The sequence below is a fragment of the Solanum verrucosum genome, unplaced genomic scaffold, assembly GCF_900185275.1.
Source record: "Solanum verrucosum unplaced genomic scaffold, falcon-dt-bn FXZP01000138.1, whole genome shotgun sequence".
NCBI classification, from domain to species: Eukaryota; Viridiplantae; Streptophyta; class Magnoliopsida; order Solanales; family Solanaceae; genus Solanum; species Solanum verrucosum.
The window spans coordinates 1628924-1649472 of record NW_026020134.1 but is presented as its reverse complement, the minus strand read 5'-3'; the positions used below and the strand labels follow the sequence as shown (position 1 = coordinate 1649472).

Sequence of the window (20549 nt, the reverse complement as noted above, 5' to 3'; positions counted from 1 at the left end):
AATTACAACGGTAATATTTGACTTTATGTGAAAGCATTGGAGATATCAGATCCGTTTATCTGGTTTGTCACTCATCAAAATCAAAATTTACAACAACTACAATAAGGGTGAGTGAGCCTTGATCTTCCCTGCTTCCAACCATAATTTGAAATTTCCCCATCAAAATCCACTATTTGAACTCCAAATGTTTAAAGATATATGATTAAAATTCACATTTATTTCGTTAAGAAAGTAAATTATAAGATAGGGGGAGTAAATTAACATTTAAATTTCACAAGTGAACCTACATATATATGTAGAATTTGAAATTTCACGATAGCAAATATTTTCAAAGACAGTTGATAACCATATTTTTACTTGAGGCATAACGAAAAGAAATTGAAATTCTATTTTTTCAATAAAACTTGATAGATTCATTACAATGTTGTTTCTGATCATTAGTTACCAAGGAATCCAATCATGTCATGGTTTCTAGAATTGGATAATCAGTATAGCCAACAACAAAATCTGACGTATAAAATGTCTCTCTATTATACTTGTTAAGAGGAGCATTTAGCTCAAATCGCTTTGGTAAATCTGGATTAGATATGAATAAACGTCCATACGCAACAAGATCAGCTCCATCTTCAACCACAACTCTGTTTCCATCTTCTCTATCGTAACCACCAGCTACTATAAAAGTACCTTTATATGCCTTCCTCAAAGGTACAAGGCTTTCACCACATTCAATTTTTTCACAAGTTGTTTTCATCCTAGGCTCAACTACGTGGCAATACGCTATATCATACTTGTTCAACGATTCCACCATGTAAAGTCCCAAAGCACTAGGGTTGGTGTCTCCTGATTCATTATAATTTGCAAATGGGGAAATCCTTATACCAACTCGGTCAGATCCTATCTCATTTGCAACTGCTTCAACTATTTCTAGTGCAAATCTACAACGATTCTCTAAAGACCCTCCATATTTATCAGTTCGATCATTAACTTGATCTTTCATAAACTGATCGATGAGATAGCCATGAGCACCGTGGATCTCAACCCCATCAAATCCAGCTTCAATTGCATTTCTAGCAGCAAGTCGAAATTCGTTCACAATTTGAGGAGTTTCATCTGTTGTCAACCGCCGTGGTGGTGTAAAATGTGCAACATCTATGCCATTGGAACGAATTTGAGGTGTTAATAGTTTGTCTGTGCAGGAGATAGGATCCTGTCCATTGGGCTGAAAATCTGTAGAAAGGAAGTTAGTTAAAAAAGGTTGAATCATCAACTAATTAGTAGTTATTATTTCAGAAAGTCACATTTTTTCTCGATTCCAAAACATGTAGAAATGAGTCAGTTAAGAAGGGTTGATTTATAAACTACTAATAATTATCATCTCACAAAGTCAATCTTCTTTTCTATTCCAAAATCTATAGAAAAGGAGTCAGTTAAGAATGGTTGTTTTATCAACTAAAAATTATCATCTCAAAAAGTCATCCTACTTGTCGATTCCAAAATCTATAGAAAAGAGTCCGTTGAGTGATCATTTGAGAAATTAGCTCTAGTTAAGTTCCACAAAAGTTACATTTTTAGTGATACATCTATTTCACTCAAAAGCATCAAATATGACTTTGATAAAATATCTAAAATCATGGGAGAAAAGTTATTTACCTTTACTGGAAACTCTACCAGCATGCCAAATTTGGGAAAAGAAGATTCCTCCTTTTGCATGAACTTCATTTACAATTGGTTTCCAAGCCTCTACTTGCTCCTTTGTCCATATACCAGGTGTATCATTGCACATTCTACCAGTCTCAGAAATAACTGTGGCCTCTCCTATTAGAAGCCCACCGTTTGTACTTCTTTGTGAGTAATAAAGTATAGCATGTGGTTGAGGAATATTACCATAAGATCTTTGCCTTGATAATGGTGCCAATACAACTCTATGTGATAAATGAAAGTTTCCCATTTTATAAGGGGTCATTAGAGGAATATTCATGTGTTGTTTCTCTTCAACAACTTTATTTTCCATTAATTCTTGCTTTTGTTAGTGGTGCAAACTTTCTTGTTAATCAGCTTGTAATGATTATGGATACATTTATAACAAAGGATAAATTTGGTGAATACTAGACACTGCTAGCTGGAGATTAGGAATGCCATGTGATGAACTAGACACTACTAGCTGGAGATTAGGAATGCCTTGTGATGAACTAGACACTACTAGCTGGAGATTAGGAATGCCATGTGATGAACTTAAATTGTCACTTATAAAACTTGTTTAGTTAATTTTTACTAGGGAAGTCACTTCCAATGAGTAGCTTATTTTCCTGGAAAAAAAAAATTAATTTTCAAATATTTTAACCAATCAAACATGCGTAAATAATAATAATAAAAATATTAAAATCACCTCTGAACTCGACTAACTAAACTTAGATACACCCCTGGTCTGTCATGTAACATAGCAAGTGCTATCAATCTCTTTTAAAAGCATGAGACTCTTAATAAAATGTCGAGAGAAATGTTGAAAATAACTTTAAACTTTACAAGAATTTAAGGGTTTATTTAACTCATATTGAAATATTAGGAGTGTATTTAAGTGTAGTTAGTCAAATTAAAAGATATTTTTAAATTTGACAATAATTTAAAAATAAAACTAATAATTCATCGCTGAGTTTTCAATTATTCTCTCTTTAAAAGATATGATGGCATTTTGTGGTAATGAATGAGTGATACATTAATGTGGATGTAAAATGCTAGAAATAAATTAGAACAAGAGAAAAGACATAAAGTCACCACTGAAGTTGTCCCGTATTTGCATAAGGACACCTTAACTTTGGAAGTGTCCTATCACCCCATAAAACTTTTTAATATCTTTGTAAATGAGCCGTTTTGACCCATTTCCTCGTCTGGGTTGTTACCACGCACATGAGGCGCGTGATGCAGTGTCTTCATTGCCATTAACCAGTTTAAAAGTGTCACGTGTTATTTTATTTCTTTATTAGTATTTAATTAATTTACATCATCTTCTCCAAATTTAAAGAGAAAAAAGTCGTTGGTAGCCCTAAATTTACGATTTCATCTTTTTTTTCAAAGCAAGATTAGCGTTGGTGCTCTCTCTTTGACGAATTCATCATCTTCCCCAAGCGCAATAAGGTAGGAATTCGTTTTATCTTTTAATTTCCGATAGAAAGCGTTAATTTGAAGTTTTTTATGGTTTAATTTCTTCTTAATCTTCACCAAGAAACGTCAACAACGAGATTATCAACACCAAGAGAAAACGAGAAGAATTTTCTATATTTTGTGATTTTAGGGAAAGTTGAGAAATGACAAAAGAACAGAGAAGACTTTTCTTTAAAAGAATAGGGTCGGGTCGGGTCGGGTCGGGTTGAACGAATATTATAGGAGTGAGCATCACGCGCGACAACCCAGACGAGGGAATGGGTCAAAATGACCCATTTATAAAGATATTAAAAAGTTTTGTGGGGTGACAGGACACTTTCAAAATTAAGATATCTTTATGCAAAGTCGGAACAACTTTAGTGGTGACTTTATGTCTTTTCTCATAGAACAAATAAGTTGATTGGAATCCGATGTCACAAATATTGATTGTTTTGCTATTATTTCTCACAAAATGACGAGAGAAGCTCAAAGTGTATATGATCCCCTTTAAATGCTGGCAGCTAACGAAAATGTGCTGTTTTGCAGATACTTTATTCATGTGACGTCTTTAAAGAATAAAATAAATATTTTTACCTTCTCAATCAGTTTTTTTCTGGCTAAATTTATTATAAAAAGTCTAGAATAAATATTTTGATTATATTTTTATATTTGACTAAAAGATAATGTTATTCTAATTAAGTTCTTTTTACATATTTGCCAAGAAAAGAAGAAATACACGCTTAGAACAAATAATCATTGTATCTAAAAAAGATATAAAGAAAAAATAAATTTTCAAACAAATGTTTTACAATTTGATCCGAAGAAGAATAATGCATAGTTGAAATAAATAGTGCATTATAAAAAAAACACTAATTTTTTCTTTTTATAAAAATACATTATTTGAGTTTCATTACTTTGGTTAAATCTTTCTTTTTATGTAGCTAAAATAAATAGAATTAACTAAGTTATTTAGATTTGGATTCCCCAGAACAGAAATATATAATTGAAATAAATAATCATTTTACTTAAAATAAATAAATTGAGATAATTCTTTTGTAAGACTTTTACCTTAGTAGCTACTCTATTACAAGACTTTTTGCAAAAACTCTATCACCCACGTTCTTTAACCAACTACCTCTAGTTGATACGGACTCTAAAATAAAGTTAGGTTTTGCTCTTTGTTAGTCCTCATAGATGAGCGATACAAAGGGTAAAACCTTAAACTCTTTTCATTGGCCGAGAAGGTAAAAAGGACATTGTGGTCCTATTGCTACACTGCCCTACCGCAATGTGCAAAATGATATGCTTTACAACTATAATATTTGACTTTGTGTGAGCGCATTGGAGATATTAGATCCGTTTATCTGGTTTGTCAATCACGATATTCCTTGCTTCCAACCATAATTTGAAATTTTCCCATCAAAATCCACTATTTGAACCCCAAATGTTTAAAGATATATAATTAAAATTCACATTAAGAAAGTAAATTATAAGATAGGGGAAGTAAATTAACATTTAAATTTCACAAATGAACCTACATATGTAGAATTAGAAATTTCACGATAGCAAATATTTTCAAAGACAGTTGATAACAATATTTTTACTTGAGGCATAACGAAAAGAAACTGAAATTATATTTCTTCAATGAAACTTGAATAGATTCATTACAATGTAGTTTCTGATCATTACAATCATGTCGTGGTTTCTAGAATTGGATAATCAGTATAGCCAACAATAGGATCTGACGTATAAAATGTCTCTTTATTATACTTGTTAAGAGGAGCATTTATCTCAAATCGCTTTGGTAAATCTGGATTAGATAAGAATAAACGTCCATACGCAATAAGATCAGCTCCATCTTCAATCACAGCTCTGTTTCCATCTTCTCTATCGTAACCATGTAAAGTCCTAAAGCACTGGGGTTGGTGTCTCCTGATTCATATAAATTTGCAAATGGGGAAATCCTTATACCAACTCGGTCAGATCCTATCTCATTTACAACTGCTTCGACTATTTGTAGTGCAAATTTACAACGATTCTCTAGGATCCTCCGTATTTATCATTTCGATCATTGATTTGATCTTTCACAAATTGATCGATTAGATAACCATTAGCTTTGTGGATCTCAACTCCATCAAATCCAGCTTCAATTGCATTTTTAGCAGCAAGTCGAAATTCATTAACGAATTGAGGAATTTCATTTGTTGTCAACCGTCGTGGCGATGTAAAGTGTTCATCATCTAGGCCATCTGGACGAATTTGAGGTATCAGTAACTTGTCTGTGCAAGAGACAGGATCCTGTTCATTGGGCTGAAAATCTGCACAAGGATTGAATTATGATGAACTAATGGTTAGTATTATTTTTAAAAGTCACCCTTCTTCTCGATTTCAAAATCCACGTTAACAAATGTTGATTTATCAATTAATAGTTATTATCTCACAAAATCATCATCTCTTTTTTATCGTTCGAAATTCATAGAAAGGGGTCAGTTAATTGTTATTTCAGAAAGTCACTCTTCTTCTCGATTTCAAAATCAATAGAAAGGAGTCAGTTGAATAGGGTTGATTTATCAATTAACATTTATTGTCTCAAAAAATCATCCTTTTTCTCAATTCAAAAATCTATAGAAAGGAGTCAGTAAAGAAGGATTAATCTATTAAATGGTCACTCAAATAACAGTTATTTTTCGAAATAGTCAGAGTTAGAGTTATACCTTTGTTGGAACCTCTACCAGCATGCCAAATTTGGGAAAAGAAGAAGATTCCTCCTTTAGCATGAATTGCATTAACAATTGGTTTCCAAGCCTCCACTTGCTCTTTTGTCCATATACCATGTACATCTTTATACCCTATGCCACTTTCAGAAATTACTGTGGCCTCTCCTATTAGAAGACCACCTTTTGTAGTTCTTTGTGAATAATAAAGTATAGCATGTGATTGAGGAATATTACCATAAGATCTTTGCCTAATTAATGGTGCCAATACAACTCTATAACATAAAAGAAAGTTTCCCATCTTATAAGGGGTGATTAAAGTGATCATGTCTACTTCTTTCTCTTCAACAACTTTATTTTCCATTTTATTTTGGTCATAGTATAATCTTTAAAATGATTATGGATATATTTATAGATAACAAAGGAGAAATTGGTGTATAAGAGACTACCTTTTTCTTTCTCCATCCACCATATGAACAATGGCGAAGTCAGAAATTTTATTAAGGAGTGTCAAAATATAAAGTAAAAATATATATATTATCTCAATGAATTTGTTGGCGGGATGGGGTGGGCAGTGAGGGTTCAACACTGGTATGAAGAAGACAATAAACTTGAATTGTCACTTATAAACTTATTTGTTTTTTTTTACTTTAATAGAGAAATTATTTTTCTTATTTCTGAGGAATTTATTTTCATAGAGAAAATAATTTAACTAACCAGAGATGCAAAAATTGAAAAATATAATTCTCGAAAATATTTTGCGTACCAAACACACAAATGTCTCTATTTTATACAGAAAAGATGATAAGGTATTTATGGTAATGAATAAGAGTGGAAAATAATGTGGACGTAAAATGTTTGATAGAAATAAATTAGAGCAAATAGCTTGATTGAATTGGACAAGTATTGACTTATGGTGGTTCAATTTTTGAAGTAACATATTATTACTCTTATTTAGAAGTGAGACTTGGGTTGGGACTAACACAACTTTAAGAAGTGATACCAAAAGCAGTTCAAGTTATACTATAATATCAAAAGCATTTTTTATTTTTCCCTTATATATTACCCTTATTTATAAGCCAACAACAATAGGACTAACACTGCAATTGAGGATTGTACACAAAGTTATTTGAGTGGTACTATGAATGTGTACCTTTTTCATTGGGTATTGATTACTTTATCTTTTGTGTGCCTATTTGTTTAACACGTGTATATTTTTTTTTCTAGCAAAACTATGCGTATGCCAAAGCATCTACAGTTCTATCTCCCTCCCCTGCAATCTCTCTCCTTCTAGGTGAACTTCCATTTTTCTCTTCTCCTGTTTGTTGTTCTATTTTTTCTCTTTCACTTTGCTTTTTTGCTCTCATTGTTTTTCTTTGCTTTTTCATCATCTTCTTCCAGGATTTTAGGTTAAACTTTGTCCTGTTTTGTTGATTTTATGTTCGATTGTTTTGATATTGCTTTCAATTTTTGCTCCTTCATAGTTATGTGGATGTAGGTATGTTGCATGCACAAAATTCCTATTTTGAATCCACTTCTTCTTCATCTCCTATGCCCAGAAGTGTAGACCCGTCTCAATTTTGCATTGATGAGTCATATTATAAGAGAGTACAACAAAAAAATTCTTCTGCCACATACCAACAAAGACCTCAAAATTCAACTGGGTATGAGGTAGATTTCTTGGTCTTTCCTTTTCTTTTTCTTTTTTCATGTATCTATACCATTTTGACAAGTACCAAACTTTTCATTTGTAAACTCTAAATGTTAGACTAAACAAAATGGAGCAACTTAGGTTTACATGTAATAGGGATTTACAAATTCAACAACAGAGTATAGATGCAGGCGCCATCTCTTTTCGAAAATCTTTGGATTCAACCAACCTCCAAGCTCAAGAAACCCTTCAATTCCAGGGTAAAATTGAAAATACTACATTCTAAAAAGTATCCGCCTTTGAAGGGTATTTTCTATTTGGGATTGAATTGAACTCTTATTTTTTTTAAAAAGCATCAATTTTTCCTGGTGCCCATGTTCATGTTAAATCTTACTAATTAAGTATCTTTTTGCTTTGATGCTTTTAGGCATGGCTGCAGATCTTGGAAAATTGAAAACTGAGCTTAATTAGAGAGGCAAAAGATAATTTAGTAAAAGCACTTACAAGTATATATCAATCTCTTACAATATATATTTTTATGTTGTAGTATATTGTTTAGGTTTTACGTCCATTGCTATTTTTCTTTGATCTTTGGATCAAACTTTGAAGAGAACTGGGTATCTAGGTTGAGGAAGGTTTTAGGTTTACTCAAACAACACTAAAAAGGATTATGGGATTAAAGCACTGAAAGAGTTCATGGCTGTAAAAAAAATTTGAATTTATGTCCATTCTTTTCTATATTGAGAAATTAAAATTAAAGGTAAATACTTGTACCAAAAGTAATGTAAGTTGTATTTTATTTGGGCACTCATTAAGCAAGTACTACTTGCTAATTGCAAATATACTTAAGGCTTCTTTCAACATGTTCTATTTGCTACTTAGAGGAGATACACATATGGCAATCTCCGTTCATCATTCTTTGCTATTTACTTCGACTAGGAACAACTTCCAAAATCTTTGGTATGATAATACTTGCTCTTCTCTGCTTCCAATTTTCAGAATTTTGTTATGGTTTTTGTTTAATATGCTAATCTTGATAATTATTTTTGAATTTAAAAGTTCTTTATTATTTAGTAGGTATATTTTGGAAGCTGATGTTTTATGAGAATAATCTCTTATATGCATGTTATATGTTAAAGGAGAAATTCATGTTTTATGTATTTTTTTACAAGTAATAAAGGCTCTTGAGTTTTATGGTCTTAAACTAAAAATATATAGGATGTGCCAAAATGCCCTTTTGAACTTGAGATCTTTAACATGTCATGTGAAAAGTTAGAAATAAAGAGTTGCTAAAAAAGTAAAGAGACATTCTTTTAAACGTACTAAAAAGAAAAGTGATACAAATAAATTGAAATGAAGGGAGTAAAATATGCTCTATTACCCTCTAGGGATGTTACATTTAAGGTGAATTCAGTTTGTGTTATTAACATGTGTATATGGTTGTTTTCTGCCTCAATTATCAATACAAAATTTATTACTTTATAAGAAAAAATGTTGTGAATATTGTCTATGTAATACTTACAAAAATAAAATAAATGTTGTCGATGTGATATCCCACTGGTAAATTGACAGTGTTATTCAGTTTAAGCCATTAATCAAATGGTTTTCTACAGTACCAAGTATCTTAATGTAAATATGTTTTTCCTTTCTCTTTCTCTCTTATAACTAATACTTTTAGAAGATGTGTTGAATTGGAAGGAAAGTAATAAAAAGAAGAGCGTAAAGGTCTCTTTCTCACTATGAAAAATTCTTCAAATGCACCTAAGGATGTTTCCAACTTCAGTAGGAATAAACAAGCGAGGAATTGGTGGAATTGAAGTTACTTGACTGTATTGTGACTATTGTTAGGTGAGCAATGAAATTTTACTTCTTAAAAAATACTATTAGGAATTTTTTAGAGACATTATAGCTTTAATAGTTATCCTTGTATCTTCTCCTTTAGTGCATTTATAAAATACTTTATTCTTTATTCTAGAGAGTAATATAATTCCTTTGTTCTTATATGTAGTTAGAAAATGTTGAAACATCGACTTAGATTTCAAGCACCAAGTTCTGAAATTTTATTGTTCTCCATTTCAATTGATCTTCGAGTTTCACTTCATATGTGGAAGTGGAAATTCGAGAAGACACCAACACACCTCCAAAGAATAAAGAAGGTATCATCGACTGTGAAAAGTCCTACATTTCTGTGTCAGATAAAGGAACATGGCATGTCCCTTGATAACTCATGTAAAGATTTTACAATAATCTTGTTACGCTTATGTGAATTCTCTGACATTAGAGTAATGCACCCGTCATTTCAATTGTTCTCTGGTGATTTCTTGAAACAGGAAAAATGCACAAACAAATTGTTCGTATTACAAGATTTCTGCTGACATTGTTGGAATTTGCTTCCTCTTTTCATGATTTTACAACTGTAAATTCTTGGCCTATAGAATTCTTTTGTCTGTTTTCTATGCATATCTTTTTTAGATTTTAACTACTCCTTAATTAGAAACTGTGAGGCGGCTTTTATTCACACATTCTTCTTTTTCAATTTCAGTTATTGTATGCTCACTAACTAATGTTATTAATTAAACCAATAAAGTTCAGTTGTGATTAGAGGTGAAATTGATATGATACAAAATGGCATTATAAAGATTGTAGAACTGTTTATATTGAGTTTAAGCTCTATTTATTTGTAAATATTATTGAATACGTATAATTTATGGATTGTCAGTGTACTTCTTTCTTGGCACAATGTGGTGGCTGTTGTCATGGATCTTCTATTTCTAAATCCAATTTTATCCATGAATACTTATTTTATGCAGATAAACAAATCATGGAAGATCTACTATATGGATTAGTAGCTCAAGTATTTTATATGGTATTATTGTTAGCAGGATTCGAAAAAGAAAGTCGTACCTGCATGTAACGAATATGACATTTTTATTTCATGGATTGGCTGTGAACACAACAAATCATGGAAGATGTTGCATTGGAGGTTAAAGAGAAAGTAAGTCAGTATTGTTGTTGGTTCTCTCTTTTTATACATTACTCTGGGTGATCTTTGCTTCTTCTCAATTTGTTCTGTTATACGGGTTAGTAGCTCAAGTGTTATATATATATATGGTATTATTGTTAGCAGAGCTCGAAAAAGAAAGTTGTATATTCATGTAACGAATATGGTATTATTGTTTCATGGATTTGCTGTGACATGCAACAAATCATGGAAGATCTTGCATCAGAGGAACAGAGGGAAAGTAAGTCAATATTGTTGTTGGTTCTCTCTTTCTATACATTATTTTGGGTGGTCTTTGCTTCTTCTCAATTTTTTTCTGTTATACCGATTAGTAGCTCAAGTTTATATATATTAAGGAATTCACAGTTGGCATGAAAAAAGTTCACACCTCAAGGGGCTTGATGTAGATAGTCTACCCATTTTCATATTTGAAGTAATTATACATGAAGCACCTTATCTTAACAGGTACTTGCAGATTATTAACATATTTGGTCATTCATGTTTTTCCTAGCTTGCAGCAAATGTGGATTACTCTTTCCTTCTCTTTCTTTTGTGTTGATATCTCCATTATCCCTTTTTGCTCTCAAATCAATCTGTTGATGGAAAGTACTGCACCAACTAAGCGTGTCAAATATTTTTTTATAAGTGTCTTATAAGGTTCATTAGATAAAATAATAGATGCAATAGCATCAGTTGCACTAGCTGGAGTTTAATTATTGGTAGACATTGTTTATGTGGAAATTTATCAAAAGAAGGAATAAAAAGTTGCCTCACATCTCCCAGCATCTTTTTATCTATCCCATCTACCCGATCCTGGTATTTGTAAATCTCACTTATTTTTAGTTATACTTCTTTGGTATTTCTTTTGTTGCGTCTTTCCTATTTTCAAATTTTAAGTTTACAGTAAAGTAAGCATTTGAAGTTTGTTTTGTATTTGGGAGGCATTGTTGCTATCTCGCTGTCTGCAAACAGATTCTACAAGATATAATCTTCTTGAAAATCCCACTATTGACACCCCAACGCAGCCAACATCATCTTGGTACAGAGATGATTCTTCAATAAAATTGCCTACTTACATTTTAACTTCAACTATTTTTGATATGTTAATAGGAGCTTGGCCCAACTATTTTTGATATGTTCCTTTTCAATAATTTACAGGAAACGACAAATAGTAATGTCCAGGCATTGAAAAGGAGATATGTGCAAAGAAGGAGTTGAAGAGCTGATGTTTCCAGGACAGATTGCAATTGCTAGAATACTTCTTTTCATTTGAATTTCTTTTGTTTATAACTTACTAGATCATCCCTTTAACCAAATCATTCATAACTTGAATAAGTTGCTTCATTGAAAATTGTGGCTTTTATGGTTGAAATAAGTTCGAACAATACTTTGTTTACCACAGGCTTACTATGTTGGGCCCGTGCTAAGCAAGGGCCATGCCTTTCTAGTCATTCTAAATAAGTGAGAGTTCCTCAATCCAACGAAAACAATGAAAAACCGCCACGTAAGTCAACTTAAAAGTCGAATGAAAAACCGCCACGTAGGTCAGCTTAAAAGTCCACCCATCTTTTCCTTTGGCTTTACCACAAGCCGAAAAATGTGGGCCCTTGTTTCTGCCTATTTCACGTTTTTCAAATTTTCTTTTTGTTATCCAATTGCCCATTAACAATTCTCATTTCCTTCTTTATTTGTTCCTCACAGTTTCTTTTTTATTTTTTCCCACTTTATTTCTTCCTTGAAAATTTAACATTTTGAAATTTAATTACTTCATTTATTATATTTTAGCTACAAAATATAGTAGAAAGAAATTAAATTTTCTAAAAAGATTTAGTCGATTTTTAAAATTCTATCATTGTCACATGAATTTAAATAAATAGAATAAAATGTATTATTAAAAATTACATAAGAAATACTATAAATTACAATAATTAGCAACTGAAAATATTTTTAAATCATATTGGAAATTTGGTTGGCTAATTAAAATAAAAGAAGTATCATATATTATTTGAAAATGACTCAAAAGTTATAGAATTCACAATAAATTAACAACTAAAAATATTTATGATTATTCACGTGAATTAGAACATGAATAACATATATTATTTAAAAATGATGGGTAAAAAGTACTATAAATCACAACAAACTAATAACCTCAAATATATATAAAAAATACTATAAATTACAATAATTAGGAACTGAAAAAATCTCTCTCTCAACCAATACAAATATTAATAACCCACATAATTTGCATAAGAAATTCCAAATTAATTTATTCTTTCTGTAAATTTAAATTTTTAAAATCGCTCTCCCCATTAATTAGAGTCTCACTCTTCTCTTAAGCCAGTGGATATGTTCAGAAATGATACATCTCTTTTACATGAAAGTAAATAAATTATAATTACATTTAGCTCTTAATAATTATATATCAAGTATAATATTTGGTGGAAATCAATTAAAATTAAAATTTATATGTACATTTAACTTTTGTGGTATATATCAAATATATTAAAATATTTTTTAATTTTGTGATCTTAAATATGCTATACAAAAAAAAATTAAAATTTAAAGGTTATTATCTTTTAAAAATGAAATAAAAAACAAGTTCATATAAATCGAAACGGAGGAAATCATATTTTAAAAATGAAATATATAGATGCAATTGTTAGAAAGAGCTTCCACAAATATATTTTTAAAAATTCTTTTGTCTTCCTTGTATTAATTTGTGCGTATAAGTGGAGTTTTAAAGATGTGAACATTTTAATATAGAAATATAATTATTTGAAAACTTTAGTACTTTCTTCTTCTTTTTCTTCTTTTTTATTTGTTATATATTTGACAATTGCATTTATTACCAAAAAAAGAGCTTAAAATCACAAAGTAACAATTTAAGATATTTTTTTTAAAAAAAGAAGAAGTTAAAAACCATATAGAAAGTTTGATTGACTCTCTAATTCCATATCGAAACAAAAAAAGTAACATATATTGTTTGAAATTAATGTAAAAAGTACTAGGAATCAGAGTAAAATAACAACTAAAAATATGTGAGAATCATATAAGAAATTTAGTCGACTTTCCTAAAATCACTTGTGTCGCGTAAAATGGAACAGAAGGAGTAATATATATTATTTGAAAATGTCATAAAAGGTACTATAAATCACTATAAATTAACAATTTAAAATTTTTAAAAAAACACATACAAAAAATTTAGTTGACTCTTCAAATTCCATTTGTGTTACATAAATTGAGACAAAAAAAATATACGCAAAGCCCGCGCTGGTGCGGGCACCCAATATCTAGTAAAAGGATAAATTAACGATGTATAGTTGACTTTTCATTCTTATTATTTCTCTAAGGGTATAAAAGTAGTTGAAACAACACAAATCACACTATTACTCGTGATAATTACTTGTAAATAATAGTTTTTTTATTACATTTTCTATCAAAAAATATTGATTCAAATATATGTATCTTCAAGTGCATTTTATCCAAACATGCATTATATTCATTCAGCATATTATCCCCGCGTGTATCAATTTTGTCAATAAATTTGATATCTAATAATAAATGTATTTGTACATAAATACATGTATATGATTCAAATATATGTATATATGATATCAAACATATGCATTGATATACAATGTATTTGTGCATAGATACATGAATCTAGTATCAAATTAAAATATGCATAAATACACACTATAACCGAACAAAAAAGGATGGAGAGAGAGAAAGAGGGAGAGAGTAAGCGAGAGAAAGGGGAGGATAGGGATATGCAATTATTTTAAAGTATATAGGGATTTAGTAAATATGATAAGAATATTTGTCTAATTAAGTAGTTTTTCACAAAAGTATTACTTGTATGTAGATCACAAAAAATACTATAAAAAGGTGAGGATGAAAATTCTTAAAAATGATAACCCATCATGTCACCTAAAAGAAAATCGTTGAAAGTCAATAATGGACCGTTCAAAACTCGATGGATGATGTGTCTGCTGCTCTGCCCTTCTCCTCTTAACCAACAAACATTCACATTATTCAACTCTTCACTTAAAAATAATAACCCACCATGTTGGCTAAAAAATAGAATCTTTAAAAGTTAATGACGCACATTTCAAAACTCGCTAAATAATGTGTATGCTACTCTACCATTCTCCTCTTACGCACCAAACATTCTCATCATTCAAATTTTCATTTCTTTTTAAATGATTTGTGATATTTTGCTGTTATAACTTTTTATTACCACGAATATATTACATAACACCACCTAACATCTAACAATATTTTCATTGAACTAAAATAGAAGGTCATGGGCTAACTATTGGAGGGATGGCCCAATGCATATTAGTATTTTTCAATCTATACCATAGAAAAAATAGTCATAACCCCTCAACAATGTCCACAAATTTGAAATTTCATGATAGTAAGTATTTTTAAAGACGGGTGACAACCATACTAAAGGCTTAACAAAAAGATTCTCTAAGGATCTTTCGTATTTATCATTTCGATCATTAATTTGATCTTTCATAAATTGATCAATTAGATAGCCATGAGCTCCGTGGATCTCAACTCCATATATCAAATCCAGCTTCAATTGCATTTCTAGCAGCAAGTCGAAATTCGTTAACAATTTGAGGAATTTCATCTGTTGTCAACCATCGTGGTGGTGTAAAGTGTGCAACATCTACGCCATTGGAATGAATTTGAGGTGTTAATAGTTTGTCTGTGCAGGAGATAGGATCCTGTCCAGTGGGCTGAAAATCTATAGAAAGGAAGTTAGCTAAAAAGGGTTGAATTATCAACTAACTATAGTTACTCTTATTTTTTTAGAGTAAATCAACCTTCTTTTTCGATTTCAAAAGTTGTAGAAAGGAGTTTTTAAATTTATCAATTAATAGTTGTTGTCTTAGAAAGTCATCCTAGTTCGTAAAAATGAGTCGGTTAAGAAGGGTTGATTTATCAATTTATAGTTGTTATCTCAGAAAAGTCACCCTAAGCCGTAGAAAGGAGTCAGTTAAGAAAGGTTGATTTATCAACTAGTAGTTATTATTTCATTAGAAAGTCACATTTTTTCTCAATTCCAAAATATGTAGAAATGAGTCAGTTAAGAAAGGTTGATTTATAAACTACTAATAATTATTATCTCACAAAGTCAATCTTCTTTTCGATTCCAAAATCTATAGGAAAGGAGTCAGTTAAGAAGGGTTGTTTTATCAACTAAAAATTATCATCTCAAAAAGTCACCCTACTTGTCGATTCCAAAATCTATAGAAAGGAGTCAGCTGAGTGATCATTTGAGAAATTAGCTCTAGCTAAGTTCCACAAAAGATACATTTATAGTGATACATATATTTTACTCAAAGCATCAAATATGACTTGATAAAAAATGTCTAAAATAATGAGAGAAAAGTCATTTACCTTTGCTGGAAACTCTACCAACATGCCAAATTTGGGAAAAGAAAATTCCTCCTTTTGCATGAACTTCATTTATAATTGGTTTCCAAGCCTCTACTTGCTCCTTTGTCCATACACCAGGTACTTCTTTATACCCTATGCCAGTTTCAGAAATTACTGTGGCCTCTCCTATTAGAAGGCCACCTTTTGTAGTTCTTTGTGAGTAATAAAGTATAGCATGTAGTTGAAAAAAAACATTGCCATAAGATCTTTGCCTTGATAATGATGCCAATACAACTCTATGTGATAAATGAAAGTTTCCCATTTTATAAGGGATCATTAGAGGGATATTCATGTGTTGTTTCTCTTCAACAACTTTATTTTCCATGAATTCTTGCTTTTGTTAGTGGTGTAAACTTTCTTGTTATAATCAGCTTGTAATGATTATGGATACGTTTATAACTAAGGATAAATTTGGTGAATACTAGACACTGCTAGCTTGAGATTAGGAATGTTGTGTGATGAACTTAAATTGTCACTTATAAAATTTATTTACATTATTTTTACTAGGGAAGTCACTTTCAATGAGTAGTGAAAAAAAAAATATTTTTCAAATATTTTAACGAATCAAACATGCGTAAATAATAATAAAAAAAATATTGAAATCACCTCTAACTAAACTTAGATACATCCTTGATCTGTCACGTGACATAACAAGTGGTCTCAAACTTTTTTAAAAGCACGAGACTCTATCTTAATAAAAAAATGAGAGAAGTATTGAAAATAACTTTTACAAGAATTTAAGGATGTATTTAACTCATATTGCAAGATTATGAGTGTATTTAAATATAGTTAGTCAAGTTAAAAGATATTTTTAAATTTGACAATAATTTAAAAATGAAACTAATAATTGATCGCTGAATTTTCAATTATTCTCTCTTTAAAAGATGTGATATGGCATTTTGTGGTAATGAATGAGTGATACATTAATGTGGATGTAAAATGCTAGAAATAAATTAGAACAAATAAGTTGATTGGAATCCGATGCCACAAATATTGATTGCTTTGCTATTATTTCTCACAAAATGACAAGAGAGAAGCTGAAAGTGTATATGATCCCCTTTAAATGCTGGCACCTAACGAAAATGTGTTACATGTGCTGTTTTGCTGATACTTTATTCATGTGACGTCTTTAAAGAATAAAATAAATATTTTTACCTTCTCAATCAGTTATTTTCTGGCTAAATTTATTATAAAAAGTCTAGAATAAATATTTTGATTGTATTTTTATATTTGACTAAAAGATAATGTTATTTTAATTAAGTTCTTTTTACATATTTGCCAGGAAAAGAAGAAATACACTCTTAGAACAAATAATCATTGTATCTTAAAAAGATATAAAGAAAAAATAAATTTTCAAACAAATATTTTACAATTTGATCCGAAGAAGAATAATGCATATTTGAAATAAATAGTGCATTATAAAAAAACACACTAATTTTTTCTTTTTATAAAAATACATTATTTGAGTTTCATTACTTTGATTAAATCTTTCTTTTATTTAGCTAAAATAAATAGAATTAACTAAGTTATTTAGATTTGGATTCCCCAAAACAGAAATATATAATTGAAACAAATAATCATTTTACTTAAAAATAAATACATTGAGATAATTCTTTTGTAAGACTTTTACCTTAGTATCTACTCTATTACAAGACTTTTTGCAAAAACTCTATTGCGCACGTTCTTTAACCAACTAACTACCTCTAGTTGATACAGACTCTAAAATAAATACTGTAATACATAAGAACCTAGTGAACACTGCCCCACCGCAATGCGCAAAATGATATGCTTTACAAATTACAACGGTAATATTTGACTTTATGTGAAAGCATTGGAGATATTAGATCCGTTCATCTGGTTTGTCAATCATCAAAATCAAAATTTACAACAACTACAACAAGGGTGAGTGAGCCTTGATCTTCCCTGCTTCCAACCATAATTTGAAATTTCCCCATCAAAATCCACTATTTGAACTCCAAATGTTTAAAGATATATGATTAAAATTCACATTTAATTCGTTAAGAAAGTAAATTATAAGATAGGGGAAGTAAATTAACATTTAAATTTCACAAATGAACCTACATATGTAGAATTTGAAATTTTACGATAGCAAATATCTTCAAAGACAATTGATAACCATATTTTAACTTGAGGCATAATGAAAAGAAACTGAAATTATATTTCTTCAATAAAACTTGATAGATTCATTACAATGTAGTTTCTGATCATTAGTTACCAAGGAATCCAATCATGTCATGGTTTCTAGAATTGGATAATCAGTATAGCCAACAATAGGATCTGACGTATAAAATGTTTCTCTAATATACTTGTTAAGAGGAGCATTTAGCTCAAATCGCTTTGGTAAATCTGGATTAGATATGAATAAACGTCCATACGCGACAAGATCAGCTCGATCTTCAATCACAGCCCTGTTTCCATCTTCTCTATCGTAACCACCAGCTACTATAAAAGTACCTTTAAATGCCTTCCTCAAAGGTACAAGGCTTTCATCACATTCAATTGATTTCATCATAGGCTCAACTACGTGGCAATATGCGATGTCATACTTGTTCAACGATTCCACCATGTAAAGTCCCAATGCACTGGGGTTGGTGTCTCCTGATTCATATAAATTTGTAAATGGGGAAATCCTTATACCAACTCGGTCAGATCCTATCTCATTTGCAACTGCTTCAACTATTTCTAGTGCAAATCTACAACGATTCTCTAAGGATCCTCCGTATTTATCATTTCGATCATTGATTTGATCTTTCATAAATTGATCAATTAGAAAACCATTAGCTCCGTGGATCTCAACCCCATCAAATCCAGCTTCAATTGCATTTCTAGCAGCAAGTCAAAATTCGTTAACAAATTGAGGAATTTCATTTGTTGTCAACCGTCGTGGTGGTGTAAAGTGTTCATCTAGGCCATCATAAGGAATTTGAGGTATTAGTAACTTGTCTGTGCAAGAGACAGGATCCTGTCCATTGGGCTGAAAATCTGCACAAGGATTGAATTATGAACTAATGGTTAGTATTATTTTTGAAAGTCACTCTTCTTTTTCGATCTCAAAATCCATACAAGAGAGTCCGTTAACAAAGGTTGATTTATTAATTAATACTCCCTTTGTTCCAATTTATACGACTTACTTTTCTTTTTAGTCAGTTTAAAAAAGAATGACACATTTCTATATTAAGTAACAATTTATCTATAAAATATTTATTTTACTTTTAATAAAATGATTTTCAGTCACACAAATTTCTATCATTCATTTCGGATCACAAGTTTTAAAAGTCTTTCTTTCTTTCTTAAACTTCGTGTCGAGTCAAACTACCTCACATAAATTGGGACAGTGGGAGTAGTTATTATCTCACAAAATCATCTCTTTTTTATCATCAAAATTCATAGAAAGAGATTAGTTAATTAATTGTTATTTCAGAAAGTCACCCTTCTTCTCGATTTCAAAATCAATAGAATGGAGTCAATTGAGTAGGGTTGATTTATCAATTAATATTTATTGTCTAAAAAAATCACCCTTTTTCTCAATTCAAATCTATAGAAAGGAGTCAGTAGAGAAGGGTTGGTCTATCAAATGGTCACTCAAATAACAATTATTTTCTGAAATAGTCAGAGTTAGAGTTATACCTTTGTTGGAAACTCTACCAACATGCCAAATTTGACAAAAGAAGATTCCTCCTTTAGCATGAACTGCATTTACAATTGGTTTCCAAGCCTCCACTTGCTCTTTTGTCCATATACCAGGTACATCTTTATACCCTATGCCAGTTTCAGAAATTACTGTGGCCTCTCCTATTAGAAGACCACCTTTTGTACTTCTTTGTGAGTAATAAAGTATAGCATGTGATTGAGGAATATTACCATAAGATCTTTGCCTTGTTAATGGTGCCAATACAACTCTATGAGATAACTCAAAGTTTCCCATTTTATAAGGGGTCATTAGAGGGATCATGTCTACTTCTTTCTCTACAACAACTTTATTTTCCATTGGTGTAAGCTTTCTTGTAAATGATTATGGATATATTTATAACAAAGGAGAAATTGGTGAATAATGGACACAAGCCAACCAAATGATAACTTGTACCAAGGCGTATGGTATCCGAGCCAACCGATGATATTTTATATCAGGCGTGGTATTCAAGACAATAATTTTTTAAAAAGCTTGTTTTTCTAAAACATAAATATTTTCTGAAATTTTCCACTCTGTGTCTTTATTTGATAGGAAAGATGATAATGTATTTTGTGGTAATGAATGAGTGGTACAATATGTGGACGTAAAATGCTAGAAATAAATTAGAGGAAATAGCTTCATTGGAATCCGATGTCAGTAACTCTAATAATTGGCTTTTCACTACTCCCTCGTTTTTCATATTACATGAGCATTTTCAATTTTACACGGTGATTAAGAAATCAATAATAAATTGATCAATTTATTATTTTGTCTTTTATTAATATTAATTAGCCTCTTGAAAAAAAATCAGATTTTCAAAATTTATTTAAACCTCTAAAGGTCAAATTAATTATAGAGGGGAAATGAGGAAAAAATAAATAATTCTATCCTAATTTA

General features: G+C 30.5%; 1 protein-coding gene and 2 pseudogenes across 2 annotated transcripts; all 3 read right to left on the bottom strand.

Annotated features, from left to right (window-relative positions):
* Positions 1–457: 457 nt before the first annotated feature.
* LOC125827481 (12-oxophytodienoate reductase 1) lies at positions 458–20012 on the bottom strand. 2 transcript variants are annotated; one of them, XM_049506791.1, is made up of 2 exons: positions 19610–20012; positions 458–1227 (listed from the first exon to the last, which is right to left on the bottom strand). In XM_049506791.1, exons 1-2 carry the CDS (start codon positions 19968–19970, stop codon positions 458–460), a joined length of 1131 nt encoding a protein of 376 aa, XP_049362748.1. In that variant the 5' UTR covers positions 19971–20012. The 2 variants fall into 2 exon arrangements, with proteins under 2 accessions (XP_049362748.1, XP_049362749.1); XM_049506792.1 differs by lacking the exon at positions 19610–20012 and adding an exon at positions 1651–1927.
* On the bottom strand, positions 4829–6216 carry LOC125827483 (12-oxophytodienoate reductase 1-like; annotated as a pseudogene).
* Positions 14859–16286, bottom strand: LOC125827342 (12-oxophytodienoate reductase 1-like; annotated as a pseudogene).
* Positions 20013–20549: the final 537 nt, after the last annotated feature.